This window comes from Hippichthys cyanospilos, chromosome 10 (genome assembly GCF_059441005.1).
Source record: "Hippichthys cyanospilos isolate Australia breed blue-spotted pipefish chromosome 10, RoL_Hcya_1.0, whole genome shotgun sequence".
Lineage (NCBI taxonomy): Eukaryota > Metazoa > Chordata > Actinopteri > Syngnathiformes > Syngnathidae > Hippichthys > Hippichthys cyanospilos.
Genome location: NC_142378.1, coordinates 4,190,220 through 4,215,568, shown reverse-complemented (window position 1 = coordinate 4,215,568; position 25,349 = coordinate 4,190,220). Strand labels below are relative to the sequence as shown.

The following is a 25,349-nucleotide window of genomic DNA, read 5'->3' as shown; positions in this document are numbered from 1 at the left end:
AACTGCTGAGTAAAATTATAAACTCGCAAGCCTGCTTTTAATGCTGAACCTGAAATGATATAAAAACAAAATCTAAGTGGCGTTTGATGCCTTCGATTTTTTTCCCCCTTATTTCTTCATTTAGTTAGTACCAGCCATTTTAAGAACCTCATTTTGCAAAACACCTGAAAAAACACGCATTAATAAATACAAGGCTTGTAAATAAACGTAAACATGAGATTTTAACAAAACAACTGTGCGTCATTTTCAGATGCGTACATGTCAACATTTGGACATCCTGCGTGTTTTTCCCGTACTGTCAGTGAACACAGCACCGGCGTCTAACTAGGTCACGTGAGACACTCGGCTAAAAATGCGGTGACGTGCGCGAGTTCCGTCAGTGAGTGTGGCGGCGTCTGACATCCATCCAGCCAGCAGCCTCGCCGGGACCTCGTCAGCTGCTGCAAAAGCCGACGGAAGAACCGTCTCACGATGGGGACGGACCAAGAAAAAGACAACGCGGACAACCGGGAGAACATTTCGCTTCTGCACAAAAACATCGGATCCCATCGTTAATGGCCAATTGCACGCGTGCAGCTGTCCCCTTTAATTCCGCTTTGTTTTTTTTTTATTTTTTTTTTAATAAAATGACCCCGAGCCCTGGAAAGAGCAACTTGGATCAACGAGGCTGAGGATCGGATCGGATCGTGTGTACAGCGGGGGGGAAAAGCTGCGGTGCGTGCCGGAGACCAGGAGAGGGAGGAGAGGAGGAGTTGCGGCTCGAAAAAAAGCCGCAGGCAGCCTTCGAGACTCTGCTGGGGATGGCCGTCAGCGAGGACGCCACGCCGGCGATGTTGTGACGAGCCCACTCAAGGGAAACAAACAAAAACAAAAAAACCTTTTGGATGTGGACTCAACACCCTTGCTTGACACCAACATGAAGAAGAGGAGACACGCTGCACCGCACATCTCGTGAGTCCCCCCCCCCACACATCTTCATCATTTATTTATTTCGCCGTCCCCACCCACTTCTCTCCCTTCTTGACTGTCAGATAAGCGCAGGCACGTCATTCCATCATTTTCCGTTAAAAGCCTAAATTTGTTCGCAAAAGTAACCAAGTGTTCAACCAGGTGAGATGACACCGAAGCCGCTCACAAATCTGCTTTAAGACCCTCCGGTATTTTCATTCGATTTTTTGAAAACGCATAAATAATACACTCAAGAACCTTTAGTATTTTCATTTCATTCATGAAAATTCATGAAAAAAATGTCTATTTATCGTTCGAGCCCCCCCCTATGGCTCAGGTGTGAAAAACATTCTGGCAAATATGTTCAAACGTACTCGTGGGATAACGTCAAAAACGTAGCGTTGACTTGCACATGCCTGAAATTAAAAACAAACAAAAAAACGTGAAGGTACATATCGTTTTGTTTATTTACAAAGTCCAATGTTGGGCAAGTTACTTCAAAACTATAATGCATTATTTATTACTTAACTGTCATTCAAAGTAATTCGTTACGTTACAATGTTACTGTTTTTAAAATGTAATGCATTACATTACTATTGCATTACTTTTATATCACTCTCACCACCATAACTGGAAATATGGATTTGATATTCTAACTGAAGCTCATCATGCTCATCATACAATAATTTCAATTGTATTGTTTTGTAAACCTCACAAGAAAATATTTTTTTTTTGTATTTTAATCCCTTTATAACTGAGCTTCCCAGAGTTATGCATTGTTTATGCTGTAGGCAAAAAAATCTCACGATTCCAGCGTTAATATTTAAATTCAAGATCATTTGGCTAGGTGAGAGACATGTTGCAAAAATAGATGCTAACGCGCGGCTAACGTTAGCAGCTAGCTTACCTCATTGCTAAGGTGTTTACCGTACTTTTTTATGCTTCGTCTTTAACCAGAACTATTTAAAGACTATTATCAATAGGAATTGTACTGTGAAAATTAGCGTTAGCTTACCTTGTCATGTATGCTAGTTGCGACAGGGGTCTTGCTGACAAGTGCTAGCATATCTTCTAACGAATCTGCTAACCTGTCAAAGTGGAATCCTTCATCGAGAGTGCGCAATCCTCCGCGTGTTTTTTTTTCGCTAACGTCACGTTACTATGGCACCGCTCTAAATGGTTTGTGAAATTACAGGTCCTGTTTGTGGACAGCGCTTTTAGGTGTCACACACAAAGTGCGCCTAATGATGAAGTTTTTCTTGTCGTTATCTTTAACGAACTGAAAGTAATGGTCATATGTCCATTTGTGTACTTGTTTCATCTCAGCTGTAGTGGATCAGCAAGTAAACATTTTGCCCCGGACTTTTCTCCTCCGATCTCGCAGTGTTTTGGGTGAATTTTGGGGGAGAAAAAAAAAAAAAACACCACTTCAGGCTAAAAATGGATTGCATTACTTGACTCTCGGTACAATATTAGAATTTTTTGTGTATACATATTACATTACTATTTTACAGTACAAAGTAATGAATTACAGTAATTACATTACTTCCGTAATGCATTATTCCCAACAATGACAACACCTGCACTAAAACATGTTCAAACACAGTTGCAAGTACTGTTCAACTACACTATAAAATCACGGGGCGTTGGCTTGCACAAATCGAAAGTAAAAAAAAAAAAAAAAAAAAAAAGTACCAGGGCAATAAAAATCCTTTTGTTTATAAACAACATCTAGACTATAATACTGTTCAATCACAACTGCAAGTACATTTCAGACTTCAACATACTTGCTAAAAAAATGCCCCCATAATGCCACAAAGTTAGAAAAAAAACACATTTTAAACATTTAGACTAGTATGTTCAAACATATTTGCAGGAAGTATTCAAATATACTCATTTTTTTTCTTAATATCTAAACTTCTTGTGTGCAAACATACTTGTCGGCTAAATGCCCAAAACAGCGTTTTTTTCTCATAATGCCACAGGGGGTAGATTTGCACATTTCAAAGTTAAAAAAAAAATAATAAAAAAAAATAAAAAACACATTTTTTTTCTTATTTAAACTACTCATGCTCATATGTGCAAACTTACTTGTAGGATAAATGCCCAAAACAGTGTTTTTTTTCCCATAATGCCACAGGGCGTAGATTTGCACATGCCAAAGTTTAAAAAAAAATACAAAAATAAAATGTATATTTGAACGTTTTTGCACGTAATACTCAAATGCTCAAACTTACTTTTATGTTAAATGCTCAAAACCTCAAATTTCCCCCCCTGGGTTATTAGCCTGTGCAAGTAAAACAGAAAAAAAAATATATGTTTGCTTCTTTTATTTTTCTCTTTTTTTTTTTTTACCCATAATGCCACGGGATATGGCCGTGGGCACATGATTTGTGGAAAAAGCTACGTTTGTAGCATGTTTTGATTCAAGTGGAGCGGGGAGCGACTTGGCAGTTCCGTCGGCATCTCCAAATGTATTCTGTATTAATTTGCAAATGATCAAGTTCAGAGAGAAAAAAAAAACATCCCTGCCAAGAGGTAAGGCCTGGGATTTTCCGCTGCTTTCCGAGCGATTTGGCAAGGAACGGCGCACGGCAATCGCTGCCAACGGCTGAGGTCGGCCGTAAAAATGAATGAAAAACCGACTTGGATTGATTGGATACACGCAGCATCCACTCATCAAGATTAAAATGTCATAAGTGTATTAGTGATGTCAGAAAATCTGTGGGAAAACGAGTTGTTTGGATTTGGGCCCGCGATGTCCCAGACGTTGCCGTCGTACGACATTCCAAGGTTATTTGATTCTTTTGTTTTTTATTCGTGGCCTAGTAAGACTTTTCATGTTTATTGTACCGGTTTTTCCGCACTATAAGGCACACCTAAAAGCCTAATTTTTTTTTTTTATTAAAGTTGATGGTGCGCCTTATAATCAGGTGCGCCTTATATATGGATCAATATTGAGATTGGGATTGGTAGATGGGGAATGAAGTGATAAAGTAAGCTTGACCTGTTTCTTTTGTGTGTTTACATTTGAACAAGGTTGCTCATATTGACATTGAATTATTATGCTATTGAGGGAGTTATTATTTGAGTTATTATTGTTATTACTTTGAGTGTTACTATATTGTGATTGAATAAGTTTTCAAATATGTCGTTAATTGAGGGTGCGCCTTATAATCCGGTGCGCCTTATATATGGAAAAAGTTTTAAAATATGTCATTAATTGAGGGTGCGCCTAATAATCCGGTGCGCCTTATAGTGCGGAAAATACGGTAATTACATTACTAATCCTAACACTTATCGTAATTATTGTAGAATACACCTTAGTATAGGATGCACTTTTAATTTTAGGGACAAATTCTGGTGTTTTCACTGTTACTGTGTTTAGGACGCACCAAAAATATGTTGACATTGTAAAAACTGTAGCAAAGGGTCACAATCCCTGAAAAATTTCAGCCGCCGCAACCAAAACACAACATCGAGATTAATATTGCATTATGGAATTGAAATAAAATCCATCTGTTTTCATCCATTTTGCCATTTGCAAAGAAGATATGAATGTCTAAAAGACATATGAAAGGAGGCACTTCCAATGTGGGATGATCTCATCTTCTTATCAGCACACTAACTGGATACGTTCCAATATTGGTCGGGTGCGACTACTTCTTTGGAACTCCACCCCCCAGCTCCTTTCTTTTCGAAATATTGATCCGTAAACAGTGCCAATGGCAACCGTCCCAAAAATTCTGGATCGATTGTCTACACACGTCTGATGTGCGGCCAACAATTGCAGAGTCGTCACCTTGTCCATTTTATTCATGATGTCGTGTCTCATCAACCGCCGTTAAAAGATAAATAAAACTAAACTGTTAAATAACGTCACAAAATGTTGTCTCGACAAAATGTTTCCCCAGCTTTTGCAAGCTCCCCCGTTATGTCTAATTGCAAGGAACAACAATAATGTCCTTTGGTCACTTTGACCCGGGGCATATTCATTCCCCCAAACCGGTCAGAAATGAGTAAAACGCAGATCCAATATTTCATAATTTATATTAATTACTCAAGAACAGCAATATTATCACTGGTGCCAGAGGTGTTTACGTATATTTACCCAAAAGAGTCAAAAATTCCTTTTTATTTTTTTGTTGTGAACCCATTTACAAAGGAACAAAGGCAATCATGTATACTTGTGTGTTGCTTCTCGTAACAACATCCTGGGTCAATTTGACCCGTAGAGATTTTAGTCACTCAAACATGTCAGAAAAGCGTAAAATCCAAATCCAATCCTTTGTTTTAATCTGTGATTCATACGTATTTCTCAAAAACAGCAATGATTTCACTGGGTCAATATGACCCGGAGGTGTATATATTTTTCCAAATGTGTCAAAAATCCAGTTTGTTTTTATGGATTACAAAAGAGATAACACATAATTTATATTTGTGTGTTACATTTGTTTCTCTGGAATGGTAATAACAACCTGGGTCAATTTGACCCCTGGTAATGTGTAATCATCCAGAAGTTTCAGAAACATTATTGTGTGTAATCCTGTCAAAAAATATCGAGATTCTTTTTTTTTTCCCATCTCAGAAATAGCAACAATATTTTTGGGTCAATTTGACCCGGGATTTGCTTATTTATCAAAACTATTTTTAAAAATAGCATGCAAATCCTGTTTTAAATGAATACGTTTTTTTACTGAAAAACTACATTCAAAATTAACTTTCAAATGCGTCAGTTAGAACCAGCAAAACCAAAATCATGTTTGGATGTTTTTTTTTTTAAATATATATAATTTTTTATATATGATTTATATATACACAGAAGCTGCAATCTAATAATAATATCAAAAATAATGATAAGCCATAAAACTGACAGTGTGCCACTAATATGTTTTCATTCCGAGCTTATTTAACAGCCTAATTTTCTTCACCTTTTTGCTTTTGAGAGCATTTAATTCAAAGGTGTTTCCAAACTTTTGATCGGTAACTGTTGTCCACCATGACCAAAGTTGATCAAGGCTACTTGGGTTACAAAGCAGAAAAAAAAAATGACAAATGGCCTATTTCTAATTTCCGAGGAAATGTATGGATATCAGACAGACGCGACCAAGCTCTTGGAAATGGAAAATGTGAGCGTGTCAGATATTGAAATGAGGAAAGTAATTATGAGGCGTCTCGGCTTCATTTTTCATACAAATGCTTGAAGTATAAGATAAGAGGTTCAACTTTACTGATACTGCGTGTACTGAAACTGAGCCGCGTACGGGAAGTGTAGCCTACTTTACATGCTACTATGGAATGAAAAGTAGTTCAGATTGCAAGCGTTTGCATCGTTTTGTTTTGAAAATTAGTTGTTTCGTTATCCTCCATGCATGAGGAAATCAGAAAAAAAAATATGATTGGGGCTTGTTGAGTCAACTCTGCAAGCAGTAGTGATACCGTATCACAATAGGATCTTGTCAAACTGTCTCCAAAAATGTCCACTGTCAGCCGCATTAGATTTAAAAAAAAATCTTCTACAAAAACGATGGATATTGTTTCAAAATAATATTGAATATTCTCAGTTGGAAGCCTTAAAATTTGCAGACAGCAAGTTTGTTTAACTAGCACGAGCATAATTTTGTGTTCTCGATAAAAAACAAAGTCAAACGAAGTCGAGATTTGTGAGCCATTTTTGAGATCCAAAAAAGGCACGGAGGGCGTAGCAACCCTCATGACTTGATTTTATTTGGTACAGCTTTGTCTCCAAGAAGTGGGCGACATCAAAAGTCAGAGTATTTATTGGTTTGGATAAGCAAACCTGCCATGTTCTCCATCGTGATCCTTTTACTCCATGCATGCCAAGAGGGTAGAAAACAAAACAAAAAACTGAGATTATCTAATTATTTTCAGTGGCTTATTGAGTCAACTCTACACGCACCAGTGATACCGTATCACAGTAGGATCTTGTCAAACAGCTGTTTCCAAAAATGTCCACTGTGAGAATTTTTTTTTTAAAACCCATTACCGTACTTCTTGGACTATAATGCGTACTGGTATATTAGCCGCAGCGGCAAAATACGAGCAAAAAATTTATTTTTGGCATGGATAAACCACAGGTAATAACATCAGATCATTATGTAAAAAGATGATATATGAAGTTTCGGAATTTTTTTTTTTTTTTTAGTTATTTAATAGTTTTTTAATTGTCTGCCCCAACATATTTTTAGTCCCAACATATTTATAGAAAATGGATGGATGGATATCTGTTAGAAAACAGCAACAACAACAAAAAAACAACACAGATAAGCCGCACTGGACTATAAGCCGCAGGGCTCAAATCATGAGAAAAAAGTCGCGGTTTATAAAAATAGTATATATTTTCAAAATAACTGATTGGAACCCTAAAAACTGTCAGAAAGCAAGTTTGTTTGACCAACATAAACGGTCCATTCCTACTTTAGATAAATACCCCTAAAGACGAATGAACACGTCTTTGGGATGGAACGAGTCGGCACCGTTGCGTCTCAGTTTTAGTCCGCCCACTTTATTGTATATTTGCGCCCGGTTGCAGGCCGGGTAGCCCTGGTGGTCTCATTTGGACGGGTAGGCACTGTCGATAAGCTTAAGGTGAGCGCCGGGAGAAGATGGTAATCGCCACAGGCTGGCAGCGGCTTTCGCTCGGCTGCCCGCCGGACTCCGAAAACTCATCCTGACAGATGCATTTCCTCCCGAGATGCGGCTTCTCGACAGGGGGCCGATGACATTCGGCCGCCCCGGCGTTTCGGCGTAGCATTAGTCCGCCTCACGCTGAGCAATTTATACGTAGCGTATCATCGCGTGGCGCAGACGCATCATAATTCCATCGAGATCCACTTTTCCATCCGATTCAAACCGTAATTTCACGACGGACAAATCATTTGTCAACGTGCCTATTTAGTCTTCCTCTCGATTGTGTATGCTTTTCCGGAGCTTACCATGCAGAAATTTGGCACGCGGCAATTGAGCCCTCTCAAATAGTCCCGCTAGTATTTTGCGATTGTCCCCTTCTCTCTTCTCACTAAGCCGCATCCCGCGAGTCTTGTTGCGCTCCCCGCCCTCGTCCGATTAAAGCTGTTACAAAATGGCCGTATTGATGGCGCTTGGCTCTTTTAAACCGTTCGCTTCTATTATCCCCGAGAGACGCTTGCAATCGGTGGCGAAACAGAAGCACGCAATTTGGCCGTTTTATTGAAATGAAATTAGGAGGGCCCGACAGATATGGATTTATTTTAATTAATTTTTTTTTTAGGCTCGTGAAGATGTTTAGCATGAAAAAAAAACTGCTATAACCAAATTAGGAGTCCTTGTGGACTCAGACTCCATTACGATCTGGACCTTTGTGACTGACTTGGAGTCAGACCTTGCGGATGCGGACTTTGACTGTAACTTTCGTGGCTTTGACTCGACTTGGACTCAGTCCTTGTGAACGCGGACTTTGACTCTAACCTTTGTGGCTCTGACTCGACTTGGACTCATGGACGCCGACTTTGACGCTAACCTTTGTGGCTAAGACTCGATTCCTACTGGGACCTTTGTGACTCAAACTAGACTCAGTCTAGATAATAGGTCTCAAACTCCAGTCCTCGAGGGCCAATTTCCTACATTATTGAGACTTATGGATTAGCTAAAGATGGACCGGACTCTTTTCTAATTGGCTGAATACTTTCATTGCAAAACGTGATCTGTTAAGTGTCAATCAAAATGGATTTAGAGAGGAATGGAATTCTTCTATGGCAGTTATCACGAATGTCGGACCGGAAAATAAACGCATGTCGCCCACCTCTGGCGAAAAGTGCTTCAACTCTTTCGTGCGTGTGTTCTCTTTCAGATTAGAGGTGAACCTTATCGTATCCTGAAGGCGGCAAGACAGAACGCGATGTGCTTATCCACAGTTCCAAAGCGAAATCTCTAAAGTTTCCCGAAGCCTTCTGAGCACGACCGACCTCCACGGCGTGACCGTCCGACGACTCCCAGCAGACATCGGCCCCCGAAACCCGTACTTTTTGGCAACCACATGTTTGAGACGACTCCATGTGATCCGAGCAGCAGCCCCCGGCCAGCCCAGCCCGCACCATGCAGTGGAGACGGCGCTACTGCTGTCCCATCAAGATGACGTGGAACGCCAAGCGCTCGCTCTTTCGGACCCACGTGGCGGGCCTCCTCTCACTGGCGCTGCTCTTCACCCTCTTTTCCTTTTTCAGTCGCCAGGACTGGCTCCCCGGCCGTACGGGGCCACGGGAAAACCCGTTGGCCTACACCGTCAAGGGGGTGCGCAATCCCAGAGGGGAAGCCAATCAGAGTAGCTCCCTTCGGAATCTCTGGCGGGAGCCGGGCCTGGCGGCGCCGAGGACTCCGCTCAACCTGAGCTCTCAGCCGGCGGAGGGCGAGGCCGGGGAAAGAGGGGGCGGAGCCCGAACGGCGGCGATGGGCCTGGGGGAATCCATGAGCGCCAACAACAGTTTACAAAAGGAGATGGACGTGGGAGGGAAGCTCAGCGCTCAGCCTTACCGCTACATCCTGAACCAGCCTTTCAAATGCAGCGAGAGCGCGCCCTTCCTGGTCCTCCTGATCGCGGCGGAACCGGGCCAGGTCGACGCCCGCAACGCCATCCGGCAGACGTGGGGCAACGAGAGCGTGGCCGCGGGCCTGGGCTTCGTTCGGCTTTTCCTGCTCGGGGCGGGCAAGGGTTCCGACGCCTCCCTCCAGAGCAGCATCGAAGAGGAGAGCCGCGTCTACCGCGACATCATCCAGCAGGACTACGAGGACACGTATTACAACCTGACCATTAAAACTTTAATGGCCATGAACTGGGTGGCCACGTACTGCTCGCGCGCCGCGTACGTGATGAAAACGGACAGCGACATGTTCGTCAACACCGAGTATCTCATTCAGAAGCTGCTTAGGCCCGAGCTGCCTCCCAAGCAGAGGTACTTCACCGGGTACCTGATGAGAGGCTACGCTCCCAACCGAAACAAGGACAGCAAGTGGTACATGCCGCCGGAGCTGTACCCCAGCGAGCGCTACCCCACCTTCTGCTCCGGCACAGGGTACGTCTTCTCAGGGGACATGGCGCAACTCATCTACCAAGCGTCCCTCAGTATACGCAGGCTTCACCTGGAGGACGTCTACGTAGGAATATGCCTTGCCAAATTGCGCATCGATCCGACTCCGCCCCCCAATGAATTTCTCTTTAACCACTGGAGGGTGTCATATTCCAGCTGTAAGTACAGCCACCTCATCACGTCGCATCAGTTCCACCCCAATGAACTTATCAAGTACTGGAACCACTTGCAGAGTAACAAGCACAACGCCTGCATCAACATGACCAAGGAGAAGAACGGAAGGTACAGGCAACGGAGGTTTCACGGAGAGCGGCCGCCTTGAGACGCCGGCGTGTTTGGAGATGTGCGCGTTCGAAGGACGTTTTGGACCTCAGCACAACTCGCCATATCCTCCTGAGACCCGGCCTAGTCTTTTTTTGTCGCCGCTCCGTCTTTGGGTACAAAAAAATTCAAGAAGACACGAAACGACCGTTTGAGATGATTTTCATCGCTTGTTACGAAAGAAAATTCAGGATCCAAAATTGCTGGTGTGTAATCACGAGACACGAGACACCAACGAACATCTTATCACAGGTAGTACTCGGTATGACCTTAAACTAAAGTTAAGTAAACTTTCATGCTGAAAAGCGTACAAATAAAATGACCGAAACAAAGTTCTCTGCATGCGCTAACAAACCAGCGCCCTCTTGAGGCAAACAAATGAACCTCATCCATATTATCAAACACTACAATTAATATGATGAATTTGAAGGGCTTAGGAACAATTTTACGGGCTTGGAACGGATTAAGCCAATTTGCATGTACAAACACTCTACTTACGAAAAATTCACTTTCGGAATGAATTGATTTAAGTAAGTGGAGGTACCACTGCATATCCTTTAACTCATTGGAGCTACCCAATCTGTTTGTCCCGAGTCTCAATACGAACAACACAACAATGTTCTAAAATCACATTCAATCGGCAATTAAGGGTGCAAGCAAACGACTTAATTACGCTGACGGTGAATCACAGCCCCGGTTGCTAGAGTTTACCGATGTCTCGGGCTCCGTTATAGCTGCGTCTAGCATAAATTAGGTGCTAGCTAGAAGCACTGGAGTTCCATACAGGCTAAGGTAACAGATGTTACTGCACATTTTGATGCTGGCAGCCTGACACAGTCGCCGTTCTTACTGATCACTTTATAAGAAACCGGCCCAGTAAAAACAGATCTTTGAGGTCTTTGGCTGTGTGTAATTTGGTGGTCTGTGTTTCTAAAAAATAAAACTCCAAAATTATATCTAAATACCAAAAATACTTGCTGTCTTGCTGAGACAAAATGGACACAATATTGGACCCAAATAAATGGACTGGTTCTCAGGAGGATATAGAAAAAGCACATTGATTTTGGTATTGTGTACAGTTGATGTTTCAAATATTTTTGGTTTATTTTGAAGGAAATGTCAAGTATCGTATACGTGTTCTTCTCCGAGATGCAATGACGGACGCATTTGTGACGTGGACAACGGGAAGCGGACGGTGAAAACGGCTCAACGTTAGACAAATCTATTTAAAAGCTTCAGAAGACACCAACGTGTTTACACAGACAAAGGGAAATGTATATGTATTTTGTTGAAAGTTATACTACCTAAATATGAATGAAAATATCTTTGGCATTGACCACTTCTTCGGACCTCTTTCTGTGTTTCTGTCTGTGTTTATTTTCCGGGTTCATCAAAAACCACAAATTCGAATGGTTTATCTGCCATATCCTGTATTTTATCTAAAAAATAAACATGAAAGCACAGAAAGATGGCATTTATGTTGTCTTTTTACGGATTACACTGAATTTAAATGCGCCGTAGCAATTAGCAAGTGTGCAATAGCTAGCTAATGAGCTTTGGCTAGCTAGCTTTTAACTTGCCAAACAGATGGGTGATTTCAGTTCATTTATCATTAGCTAGCTAGCTAACTTGGGATGAATGTACTGAAATCATCTTGTTTTCTGTCTTGTTTGATAGAAACAATTTTAAACCATAATATTTTGTCTCTAATTTGGCCATTTTTTTCATGTACAGTAAATACAGTTGAAAGTGCAATTTACTGACGAAAAATGACCGCTTGTGCTCAAATTAAGAACCAACCATGGCTCAGATATTTTCTGGGTTTGGTCATGTGACAATCACAAGCTGAGCAGTGATTGGTTGTTATATGAACCCTTACATGTGATGTCAATCTCAGGTGACAACAAATGGCAAAATCTGTTTTTATTGGTAAAAATTACACAAGAAAAACAATGACGTAAGATGATACTTTTCTCATACCAATACCAGTATGTGTGGTTACTGATACCAAGAACCGATACCAACACTAATTTTGATTAGCTAAATTACGATCCTCCATCAAAAAAATAAGTCAATTTTTAAAGAAAAACTCACTTGTCACAATGCATGATTTTCATTAAAATTTCATGAAATTGTTTATTTTTTATTGTTCTTATTTGCAAATTGAAAACTGCTCCAGGAGAAAGCAATTACTCATGTGGGTTGCCATTTTAAGACTGTAACTACATGTATCTCTGTCCGTTCTCCTCGCAAGCAAGAATAATCTAAAGCCTACTGTCTTCCTTCCTTGTGTGTTATTCATTAAATGTTCTCGGTTGACTAAACCTGACAGATACCTTGAAAAAAAGCCATGTTGGCCCAATACCGATACTAGGTATTGACAAAATATCTTTATTCATGTATTTATTTGTTTTTTAAACTGCCGAAGTGGCATAATGAGTAAAACAAATCCCTTGCGGAGCGACGGGGAGTTGCAGCCTTGCCCAGCTAATTTGGGGTGAAAGGTGGACCAAGAGAAAAGCAAGCGAGATCAATTCTATTTAAAGTACCCTGCCAACAGCTGTCTTTGAATACTAACATCAAATCCTTTCTTTTAATAGCGCGATATAAATATCAGCCATATCCTATTTCTTTGCAGGCTACTTTGGAATTGCGACACACCGCTTTAGAGTGGAATGAAAACAAATATACTCTGCTTTGCTCAAATACTAGTATTTTGTAATACAGAATTAAAAATGTAAATTAAGATCAATAATTTAGTGAAATAAGCAAGTGATTTAATGGTTCCCAACATATGGCCGGCGGGCTGGTTCTGGTCCATGATCAGATTTAATCCGGCCCGCATGATTATTTTGTTATGTTAAGTATAAAAATGAGCTGAATGTTTTTAATCAATGAAAAACTTGTTTAATGACTAATAGTAAAGTTAATGTTTATCATTAATAGTGATGCTGCGCTTGTACCATTTTGGACAGTATTAAAAAATAATAATAGGGCAAAGCCCTAGTGTTTGGCACCTTTATCATTGTCCTGTAATTCCCACCCTGCGTGCAGTTAACCAATCACATTCAAGCGTCTATTAAGTGGGAGGCGGCACACAGCTGTCACCATTTAAAGTGTCTCAGATTCACCCCAACTCAGTTCACATGTCCTGGGAGGCTTTTCCTGACTTTTGATTTCTTTCCAGCAGAAGGATATTTTTATTTATTTATTTATTTGTTTGTTTGTGTTTTTATTTATTTATTGTTAACACTGACCACCAATATTTGGAAACGTCCATAATTCCCTCAACCCTGACTTGCAGTTACAGCAAAGGAAAAACAGCCCAAGGTACCCTAAGGTAATTGATTACCTCAGCACTTAATTACCCAATTGATTACAATAGGGCTTCATCACCTAAGTAATCATTTGCTTCATCATCTAAAGTAATCGGATACAAAGTTACTTCCTAGTCTAAAGTAATGGGTTACCTAATACTTAGTTATTTTAAACAATCAGCTACCGTAGTGCTTCATCGCCTAAAATAATCAATTACTTGGATACTTTGATTACTAAAAGTAATCGATTAGTACTTAATTCTCTAATGGAATTGATTACATTACTACTTATTTAACATAATGATTACTATAATGCTTCATTGGCTAAAGTAATCGGTTACATTCGTACTTAATTTTCCAAAGTTATTGATTACCTTAGTACTTAATTATCTTAAGTAATCCGTTACTTAAGTGCTTCACTGCTGAAAATAATCAATTACTTTTGTACATTAATACCTTAAGGTTATTGCATTTGTACTTCATCGCCTTATGTAACTGATGGCATTTGTACTAAGTTACCTAATGTAATCAATTACATTAGTGCTTTATCACCTGATCAATTACTTTAGTACTTAATCTGTTAGGTAATCAATCATTTTAGTGCTTTGTCACTCAAAGTAATCATTTACTTCAATACTTCATTCCCTAAATTGATTGATTACATTAGTACCTAATTTTGTAGTTGATTACAACAGTACTTATTTACCTTAGGTAATCAATTACTTAAGTGCTAATGTATTCAATTACCTCAATACTTAATTCGCATAAGTAATCACTTACATTTGTACTTAATTCTGTAAAATGATTGATTGACTCTGTACTTAGTTACTTAAATAATTGATTACTTTGATACTCAGTCCCAGCCATCTTAAGACCCACCAAACACTTAAAAAAAATAGGAAAATAATACCAATACGTAACTTGCGTTGAATGCTTTGCGCAGGTAAAAAAAAAAAATAAAAAAAAAAAATATATAATTATTAAAATATAATTATTAAAATAATATAAAAAAATAATATAATTATTAAAATATAAATTATTAAAATATAAAAATACGTCTTTGGAATTGAATGAGTTAAAAGCTAAAGTAATCGGATAGGAAAATTACAGCTTCAAAATAATTCAAGTTGTAATCAAGTATGCATAACGTGAGGATATTGTGTCTAGGCCGAGTAATGAGCAGAGAATTAAACATGAAGGTCATGGTCTGGAGGGCATATACAATATTGGACTGAAAAACATACTTTGGGATTTTTAATTAGAGAATGAAAGGCTGTCAGTCTTTCCTCGACACCAAAACAAAAGAGGCTGTATACCCAATGAGTGGCGTGCCGCCATTGATTAAATTGCCTTTCATCTTTTTTTTGGAAACCAGATCTTCATGTGCGGGCTGTTGACAGAAATAACACCATGAATGCTAAACAAATTATTAATGCAAAAAAAAAAAAAAAATTGACTTCACTTTTAGGGCATTTTTGTCCCTAACAAAGCTTATCAACATTGCCTACCTAACCAAAGCTAGCCATTGCTCATACGCTTTAATGTTTATTTTATATGAAATGTAAATAATTTAATTCTTCAAATAATAATAGATAATGATGTTTTAAAACTGAAAAATGCTAAATTAATAAGGCCTTTCATGAACAAGATACGATACAGAAAATGGACAACATTTCTCTTGCGCATTTGCGCAAATGGGGTTATATGGAGTGTGAAATGTAAACAATGTAGTTATTTCATAAATAAATATAGATAATAACGTTTTAATGCTGAAAATGGATGAATTAGTAAAGTCTCTCTTGAACATAACAGAAAAATACAGAAAGCGGACGAAAAATACAGAAAACGGACAAGCTTTTCTCCTGCTCTTTTGCACTGCTATGTTCTATGGATTGCAAAATGTAAACAATTTAGTTACTAAATAAAATATAGATCAAATGAATAATCTGGGTGAAAATGGCTAATTGAGTAAGGCTTTTCTTGAAAGACAGAAAATGGATGTAGGTGGAAGCTAGCTAACTAGCTAGCCATTGTAATGTCGTTATACTCCACGTGAAATGTAAACAATCTAGTTATTTCATAAATAAATATAGATAATAATGTTTTACTGCTGAAAATGGATGAATTAGTAAGGTCCCTCTTGAACATAACAGAAAAATACAGAAAACGGACGAGCTTTTCTCTTGCTCTTTTGCACTGCTATGGAGTTCTATGGATTGCAAAATGTAAACAATTTAGTTATGAAATAAAATATAGATCAAATGAATAATCTGGGTGAAAATGGCTAATCGAGTGAGGCTTCTCTTGAAAGACAGAAAATGGATGTAGGTGGAAGCTAGCTAACTAGCTAGCCATTGTAATGCCGTTATACTCCGCGTAAAATGCAAATAATTTAGTTATTAAATTAACTCCAGCCGAAATATCAACCATTTACCGCCGAAAAAGGCTAAATTAGTTGAAATAATGATCTTGTTAAGGTTCTTCTACACAGGCAAAGATACCGTGAATTTCAACCAACCCCCAAAGTGTGCGCACTGGATATTTTGAACGTTTCTTAAAGTGCATAACAGCTTTTTAGCATAACAAAGCAATCGTCAAGGGCAGTCCCTATACCTTCCTCAAAGCTCATTTGATCCCGCACGGTGCAATTACGGCGTGCTCCGCTCAGGTTTTCATCAGCCGCCATTAGTAATGATTAAAGCGGTGGCAAAAAGTGAGCGGATATTGGAACGGGGACGAGGTATCGTTCATGCATGTCCTACGCAATCAGACTGCGAGATTACTCGCATCCGGCCGCACTCAGCCCTTCGACAAATAATGGAGATGCGCCAATAGTCCTCCCTCTCCCGCTCGTGTAAGAGAAAATAAAGATTGCGCTAAGTGGAAAAGCAGATACACTTGGAAAAGAAAAGGTTCGAGAAAAAAAAAACAGGAGGGCGGGGGGGTTGATGAATGAATGCGAAAGAAGCAGTGACTGATGCGTATTGAAAAGCTGCGCCGCTGTAAAGGCAAAAATAAAGGGGCGAGAGTGGAAATGGATTGAGATGTCCGTCATGATGGAGTGGAGGCGGTGATCAAACTTTAACGGCGCAGCTCACTGTTCTTCAGAAATCAGAGCGGAGAACATACACACTTGAGGAGCAGACAAATTTCCTGACCTTTCCGTAACAGCCACGCCGGGAGCCTGACAAATAGCTCTCCTTGGGGATGAATGATGAACCTTAATGGAAGTTGGAGGTGAAATATAAAAGAATGTCACATGGAAAATGATACATTTCCTTTCTTGCCGCAGACCTTACCATATTTCCTCGACGGGGAAATAAATATTTGAAGGCGCGGGTCTTGTGAGTATGATAATGGCGGCTGCTTTACTAGGGAAAATGCAGACGAGGGGAAACGGGTCAAAAGGAACAAGGGCTCGCAAAGTCGTCCGCGGTTGTGTTCGCGCTTTGTAAAAATGGCAGACTTAACTCCAGGCGGGAGAAAAATGCGTCGCTGACTGCTTTTCCTCGATAACTTTTTTAAGAGCCTTATATCGGCGATGTTCTAGTTTTTGACTCGTTTGATCCCAGAGACTGATTTTTGTGTCTTTACGGAGTCCAGGCATTCAGTTCCAGGTACTGATTTGGATATTTTTTCTCCAAATAATAGGGAAAAAGAAAGTCTCAAATAAGAAAGAAAGAAAGAAACAAAGACAGAAAGATAGAAACAAACAAAAAGAAAAGAAAGAAAGAAAGAAAGAAAGAAAGAAAGAAAGAAAGAAAGAAAGAAAGAAAGAAAGAAAGAAAGAAAGAAAGAAAGAAAGAAAGAAGGAAAGAAAGAAAGAAAGAAAGAAAGAAGAAACGGAACGAAACAAACACACAAAAAGATAAGAAACATAAAAGAAAGACAGAAAGAAAGAAAAAAGAAAGGAAGATAGAAACAAACAAAAAGATAAGAAAGATAAAGAATGAAAGAAGAGATGAGAAAGGAAGAAAGAAAAAAGAAAAAAGAAACAAAGAACGAAACAAACACATAAAAAGATAAGAAACATAAAAGAAAGACAGAAAGAAAGAAAAAAGAAAGGAAGACAGAAACAAACAAAAAGATAAGAAAGATAAAAGAATGAAAGAAGAGATTAGAAAGAAAGAAAGAAAGAAACAAACAAACAAACAAACAAAGAAAGAAACAAAGAAAGAAACAAAGAAAAAAGAAACAAAGAACGAGACAAACACACAAAATGATAAGAAACATAAAAAAAAGACAGAAAGAAAGAAAAAAGAAAGGAAGATAGAAACAAACAAAAAGATAAAAAGAAAGAAAGAAAGAAAGAAAGAAAGAAAGAAAGAAAAACAAAAAGAAAGAAAGAACCCAAGTGATTGTATAAGCCTTTTAAAAATGACGTAAAAATCCGTCTTTGGGATTGAATGAGTTAAATGTCTTATTATGCGCAACAACCCAAAAAAGTTGACCTTTTTCCTACTGGAATTAATGACCATGTAAACACATTAGGATCTCTTCAATACCAAAGTACTTATTTATTACTTTGTCATCACAAAATGAGAATAAAGTCATCACGCTGAGATTTTGTCATCACGAGATTTCGTCATCTTGATGCTCATTAAATTCGCTACGATGAAATTTAGTTGTCGTGACACGATTTAAAGTCACGGCAAAGATTTTGTGACCGTGACAACTTTGTCCCCGTGACAAAAATTCAAGTAGCCGCATCATGATGAGATTTAAAGTCACCATGACAAGATTTGAATCTCACCACAGCGTAATGTTATGGCGATTATTTACTTTTCCATGATTTTTCGATGAAAAAAAACATGTTCACTATCGTTCTGGAAGAAAATCTTGAAATGTAGTAGATCTGAAAAGGTTAACGCATAAAAAGAAACCTGCTTCAAAGTAAACCACAACTGTCAGGCAGCATGCACGCTGGGAGAAATATTCCAAAAACTGCGCACTAACATTTATTCATAAACATTAATTATGCAATTCCAGCCCAGCCTTGTACAAAGGACAAAAATAGAATGAAGAAGTCTGCTTTTAAAATACCCAAAGTACCCCCTAATTACTCGTCATTGAACATACAAGGCTCAACATTAATTTTTACACCATAACACAATTTAGCAAGACGTTGCTTCATGTTCCATGTAATCTGCTCTTAATTTGAAAAGAAAAACAAACCATTCTTATCCTGACATTATTGAATTTCATTAGATGATCATTGCAGAAACTCTAATAAAAAATCTCATGTATCTCCTTGACATGCTCTCACAAACTCCAAAAGTACATGTAGCCTCATTTGAGGTCTCTAGCGCCACCTACTGTCTTGAAGTGAAAAACATGTCAACAAAGTACCCCCTAATTACTCTTCATTGAACATACAAGGCTCAGCTTATTTATTTTTACACCATAACACAATTTAGCAAGAAGTTGATTCATGTTCCATGTAATCTGCTCTTAATTTGAAAAGAAAAATGAACCATTCTTATCCTGACATTATTGAATTTCATTAGATGATCACTGGAGAAACTAAAAAAAAATCTCATGTATCTCCCTGACTTGCTCTCACAAACTCAAAGTACACGTAGCCCCATTTGAGGTCTCTAGCGCCACCTACTGTCTTGAGGTGAAAGACAAGTCAACATGGAATTTTCCGTTTGCTGACATAGGTGGACGCCCGCTCAATGGAATGTTGCAAAACGTATGTAATAATCGTATTAAAATGCGTCTAAAAAAATTAATTGTAATGGTTTTTAATGGTCCAATATTTGGACGATTATTTTTGTAGACAAAATCTTGCACATGCAGCCGCAAACACATAGAAATGTCAGAATCGATGCAATTTGAAATTATACATGTTTTAAATCTGCTGGAAATGTCAGCACCCTAGTGTTTTTTTCCCAATTGATTCTTTGATGATATAATAAAAAAAAAGGAATTGCCATAATTTGTATTATAAGGGTTAAAACTGCTCAAAAGACATGAGCGGCCAAGCTACATCAGGGCCAGATGGTCTGCTCGTATTTTACCCGACTAGGTAATCTTCTCATTCATACTTTAATGAATCTTTGCAAGGATGCTTCACGTCGTTTTATTTTCTCCAATCAACTTTAGATGATGATTCAGTCCCATGTAGTCAATGTTGCTGTTTTCATCTCAGTCACAGCAGGCCACGTTTCTCCCTGTGCTTCATCTTCTCGGATTAAAGCGCTCAGTTTATTTCAATGCGCGCGGGAGTTGATGAATTTGAGACGGTCCGCCTCTCGATCTGTCCTCTCTTTTGCTCTGGCGTTCATTGTCGTGCGGAGTAATGGTTCCTCGGCAAGGTCAGTTTTTCCCTGTGATGTACAATATTAGCACTGGACGGCCATCCTGGACTGCCGTCCTGCTGAGCTAAGAAAGTCTGCTTGCAAATGGTAGGAGAAGACACGATGACACTGAAAAGTATTCAAAGGGGCTCACATTTGTTCTTTCAGCCTTATTCCAAAATGAAATACCTTCATATGTTAATGACAGTGGTCTGTTTTCCTCAGCTAGTAGGAATCTATCACAAAGACTGGACCTACTGATTTGATGTTACTGATGATCTACTGTACACATACTTTTTTTTCCCAGGCTTATGCTATGCTCTTGTGGGGGCATTTTTTCTATCTATCTATCTATCTATCTATCTATCTATCTATCTATCTATCTATCTATCTATCTATCTATCTATCTATCTATCTATCTATCTATCTTCAAGCTAGCAAGCTAACCTGCGAGCTTTTCATCAAGCTAGCTAGCAAGCTAACTCCTATCTATCTATCTATCTATCTATCTATCTATCTATCTATCTATCTATCTATCTATCTATCTATCTATCTATCTATCTATCTATCTATCTATCTATCTATCTATCTATCTATCTATCTATCTATCTATCTATCTATCTATCTTCAAGCTAGCAAGCTAACCTGCGAGCTTTTCATCAAGCTAGCTAGCAAGCTAACTCCTATCTATCTATCTATCTATCTATCTATCTATCTATCTATCTATCTATCTATCTATCTATCTATCTATCTATCTATCTATCTATCTATCTATCTATCTATCTATCTTCAAGCTAGCAAGCTAACCTGCGAGCTTTTCATCAAGCTAGCTAGCAAGCTAACTCCTATCTATCTATCTATCTATCTATCTATCTATCTATCTATCTATCTATCTATCTATCTATCTATCTATCTATCTATCTATCTATCTATCTATCTATCTATCTATCTTCAAGCTAGCAAGCTAACCTGCGAGCTTTTCATCAAGCTAGCTAGCAAGCTAACTCCTATCTATCTATCTATCTATCTATCTATCTATCTATCTATCTATCTATCTATCTATCTATCTTCAAGCTAGCAAGCTAACCTGCGAGCTTTTCATCAAGCTAGCTAGCAAGCTAACTCCTTTCTATCTATCTATCTATCTATCTATCTATCTATCTATCTATCTATCTATCTATCTATCTATCTGTCTGTCTGTCTGTCTGTCTGTCTGTCTGTCTGTCTGTCTGTCTATCTATTCATTCATCTAAGGACTAATGTTAGGTTCAGGCGACCTAGAACGTTTAGTAAACAACACACAAGGAAGGAAGACAAGTGACTTTTGATTCTATTTGCTCGCGAAAAGAACGGACAGAGATTAGTTCGCAGTTACATTTCTACCACTCTGCTCTCTCTTTTTATTCTTAAAAATAGCCCTAGTTACAAAATGGCGCCTCCCTAGAGGTTTTGGGGAAAAAACACAGCGGCAACGTGACAATCAACACACAATAGCGGTGTGTGTCTGTGTGTGTCCTATGCTATCAGTCGTCAATACATACAGTGGCTATTATCTTCTTCTCCAAGGCCATCCACAGACCGTTCAGTCCTGTAGTCAGGTCACGGTGTCTCCCCTCACACCTATCAGGGATAACTTTTTGTTTCATTCTAAAAAAAAAAAAAAAAAAGAACTAGGGAAAAGTGCCGAATTCCATTTTATCAATGACCACCCCACGGTGGCGCCACTGAACATTGGAGCTTCCAAGGCCGTTCTCCCCGCGCGGTGTAATTGAGATTCGCGGCGGTTCCAACCTTGGACGTGACAAAAACGTTTCAGCCTCCCTGTCCAGGTCCTCGCCTCAAAATGCAAGCAGATTTCACCAAATAGATAAGCACAACCGGTGTAGCTGTAGCAGATGCCCGGGGAAGGCCATAGCAACACGGTACAGTACCTGCATGGCTGATTTGGTTGCCGTGGCAACCGGTGATTGATCCCTTGAGTTATGCGGCGAGAGAAACAATATTAATGACTGAGAGGCAGCGGTGGAGGATGGAAAACGATGATATGGTTGGGGGGTACGCAGCTCATTTGCCAACGCCAATGCGCCACAGCGCTTTGCATACGGAAGGACCAAAGAAAAACAGCAGAAGTATTTGGATTTGAATCCTTTATATTCGGAGGCCGCAACCTTTTTTTTTTTCAATCATGTGTGAGATATTTTGGATGGGGTGGGGGCGGGGGATTAAAACAGATTGCTGTGCCATCAGTGTGTTATTTATTCAACTTAAGAGGAAGGTTTGTTGTGGTATCGCTGAGCAAAAATTTTTCAGCAACTCCAGAAGATAGATTGCGTAACATCGGTTTTATTTCTGGCTTGTTGAAAATTATGACAATATGCATCTGTTTAACCCAGTACTTATCAATTATTTCTTGCAAAGGAAAGAAAAAACCTTTCACGCCCCTGCACACCCGCCGCGCCGGCTATGAATAAGATTATCATTAATAACAAAAATTGTACTCATCAACATTAACGGAAGAAAAAAAAAAAGAACATTCAATGAGTGTTAACTACTTTTTACAGCGTTTAGACAGGGCCCAGGTTAGTCTACAATTGAAAAAAAATCAAATTGCAGCCCCAATTTTATTGCAATTATACTTTATATGGCAAAAACCCCAATTGGCATCGCCCCCCCCCGCCCCCATTTGCGTTTGTTTTTCAGCAGTTATGAATGCAAACAATTGTTCCCAATTAAGAGCGCATGATCAATATTGCTTCAACATCATTATCTGATTTGCAACGCCGCATCCTCAACCAACCTCTGATTGCGGGGCTGCTGAAAAAACCTTTGTTGGAACACATGTTCTTGCTGTAGTTTAAAAAAAAAAAAAAATCCCATTGAACACTCACAATTTGCTGCAAGGCCTGTGAAGGCATCTGATAAAACTACACTGGCAAAAAAAAAATTGACAGTGACAGTCCATCTGGCTCCTTCTCCATACTTTGAGTTTTTTTTTTTTATATAATGGCTGTCTCTCTCACACACACACACACACACACACACACACATATATATATATATATATATATATATATATATATATATATATATATATATATATATATATATATATATATATATATATATATGAGAAGCGTGCAAGATAAATGGCCAAGTTGTTGGTGCAGCATCAGTGATTGCTGCAGGACTTTCACACAAGCAACTGCAGCACAGTTGACTTATCTGGCTTGGCCTACAGCGCCCCAGGTTTGAGGATTATTCGCGATAAAGGCGGCATCAGATACAGATGCGCATGACAAAAAAAAAAGGGGGGTTCATTTTTGGTCTGTTTGCTTTGCACGAGCACTTGTCATTTGGGATTAAATGAAAGCAAAATATTCTGAAAGACAGGGAAAAATATGATTTGAAAAAATCCAACAGAAAGTAAATAATCTGAAGAAAGAATTTTCTGTACAAAACAGCAAAACTAGCCAGTTATGCGCTGCTTGAATTATAATTCATTAATTTGAATACTTATTCCCTAAAAGAGGAAAAAAATTAAAGTGTTTTTCAATAACAAGATTTATTTCTGCCATGTAATTTTTCAGGATTAAACGTTTTTTTTTTTTAGTTATTTTATTATGAATTGTAGTTTTTCAGTATTAAATTATTTCAAATATTCTTGCGTCGTGGCAAGGCAGAAAAAAATGCCGTAAACTTATTCTTTAAATGTTGTTATTCAAAAAGTTTACTCCAAAAGCAAAACATTAAAAATAAACAAGCGTTAATTAGTTAAACCAACTCTCCAAAACAGTTTCTCCGAAGCTATTTTAATACACGACACTATTCAAATAATGATAATTATTATAATTATTAAAAACATGTATATTATTATCATGTATATGATTATTATTCCTCCTTAATTATTGTGTCGGGTCGTCGTGATAAGGTCACAGCACAACGACGCAACTGTGCCCTCTTGTGTATACAAACGAAATTGCACACGTCACACTCGCTTTGCCTGTCTGCCTTCAACAAATGCTCGCCACTTACAAATTTCTACCTGACGCACAACAATGATTCATAACCGTCTTACGAGTAAGGAAAACTTAATTGCAATGTGCAACCACATTTTCCTATTCATTTCTCACACACATTCAGTGCCATTGACGACTGTGGACGTTCAAGAACCATTTTTACCGGACTCCACTGACAGCGATAGAAGTCAAAGATCAATTTAAACTGGGCTGACGGAGAATGAGATAATGAGGTGCCGGGATCCGCGCGTGATTAAAAACAGGATCTAAGCAATCAACACCTCCATACATCAGCGCGCCGTTGACCTTATTGGCTGGCCACCAGGCATCGCGGATGAGTGGAAGTAGAGTTCACTAAGCGTTTCGGCCTCTTCCTGGGGGCCGTTTGATTTGCCATCCTGTATCAAGATCTCAAGGATTACTGTGCTCAAGGAGCTGTGAAATCTCCTCTGACACCTTGAGCCTCTGAAACCAGAGCCGTCCAATTGTCCAATCACGGAAACACATGCTAGCTAGCGTAGGGTGACCGCGCGTCCAGATTTTTAGCCTTGTGTCCCGAATCCCGTGTTTTTGTCACGATTTTACGTAGGCGGTGTCTCGGTGTCCCCGTTTTTTAAGTCCGAGGCTTACCGGCACGTGAACTACCTGCTTCCGTGTCTAAGAAATTTAGCGGTTGTCCAAACTGTGGCTCGGGGGCCATTCGCGGCCCAGCATTCATTTTTCAATGGCCCGTGGCATAAACTAATGAAATACAAACTGGGTTATATCCTGCAGGCCTAGTGTTGGAAAACTACATGTCCCGGTTTTCAGCCTTGTGTCCCAAGTCCTGTTGTTTTGTCCAGATTTTATCGAGCTAGTGTCTCGTTTTTTTTAAATCCAGTCAGCAAAGCAATTGTTTGAGCCACACATACAGTATGTCAATCACCCGGTTGTCATAGCAATTCATATGATAAACCAACTAAAACGGAATTTAAAACATTATACTTTGGTTAATTAATGACTTAACTAATCAAGGCTTTTTGTTGAAAGTGATGAAATGTATCAGGATTTTATTTTTCACCCCTGTTTATTACTTTTTGAAGTAGCATCGCGGGCCGCAAAAATGTGTATGGCGGGTCGCTAATGACCCCCAGGCCATAGTTTGGACAACCTGCCCTAAGCTAAAAAAACTAACCTGACACGCCAGCGATGGGATTTGTGGCACCCGCGTTTCAATTCACCCGGCAATTGGTGTTGACAGCAGGAAGGAGACACACCTTCCCTGAAAACAAACGTCGCCGTCAACGTCTCAGGCTCCCTCCGCCGGCGCAAGCCACGTCCAATCTATCAAAGTAGATGCGAAGAAAGTCGAGCTGGGGTGCA

General features: G+C 39.2%; 1 protein-coding gene and 1 long non-coding RNA gene across 2 annotated transcripts; one reads left to right on the top strand and one right to left on the bottom strand.

The window, feature by feature from the left end:
• The first annotated feature begins 368 nt into the window (after positions 1 to 368).
• Positions 369 to 11,819, top strand: b3galt2 (beta-1,3-galactosyltransferase 2). The gene is made up of 2 exons (XM_088426402.1): positions 369 to 951; positions 8,798 to 11,819. Exon 2 carries the CDS (start codon positions 9,043 to 9,045, stop codon positions 10,351 to 10,353), a length of 1,311 nt encoding a protein of 436 aa, XP_088282528.1. The 5' UTR covers positions 369 to 951; positions 8,798 to 9,042; the 3' UTR covers positions 10,354 to 11,819.
• Positions 11,820 to 19,924: 8,105 nt separating this feature from the next.
• Positions 19,925 to 25,266, bottom strand: LOC148416668 (uncharacterized). The gene is made up of 3 exons (XR_015867051.1): positions 25,162 to 25,266; positions 21,513 to 21,591; positions 19,925 to 20,001 (listed from the first exon to the last, which is right to left on the bottom strand). It is a non-coding gene; the product is annotated as an uncharacterized LOC148416668 (long non-coding RNA).
• Between the last annotated feature and the right edge of the window lie 83 nt (positions 25,267 to 25,349).

Excerpts from the sequence above, each read along its gene's own strand:
- b3galt2 (XM_088426402.1), top strand. The coding sequence starts at position 9,043 with ATGCAGTGGAGACGGCGCTACTGCTGTCCCATCAAGATGACGTGGAAC.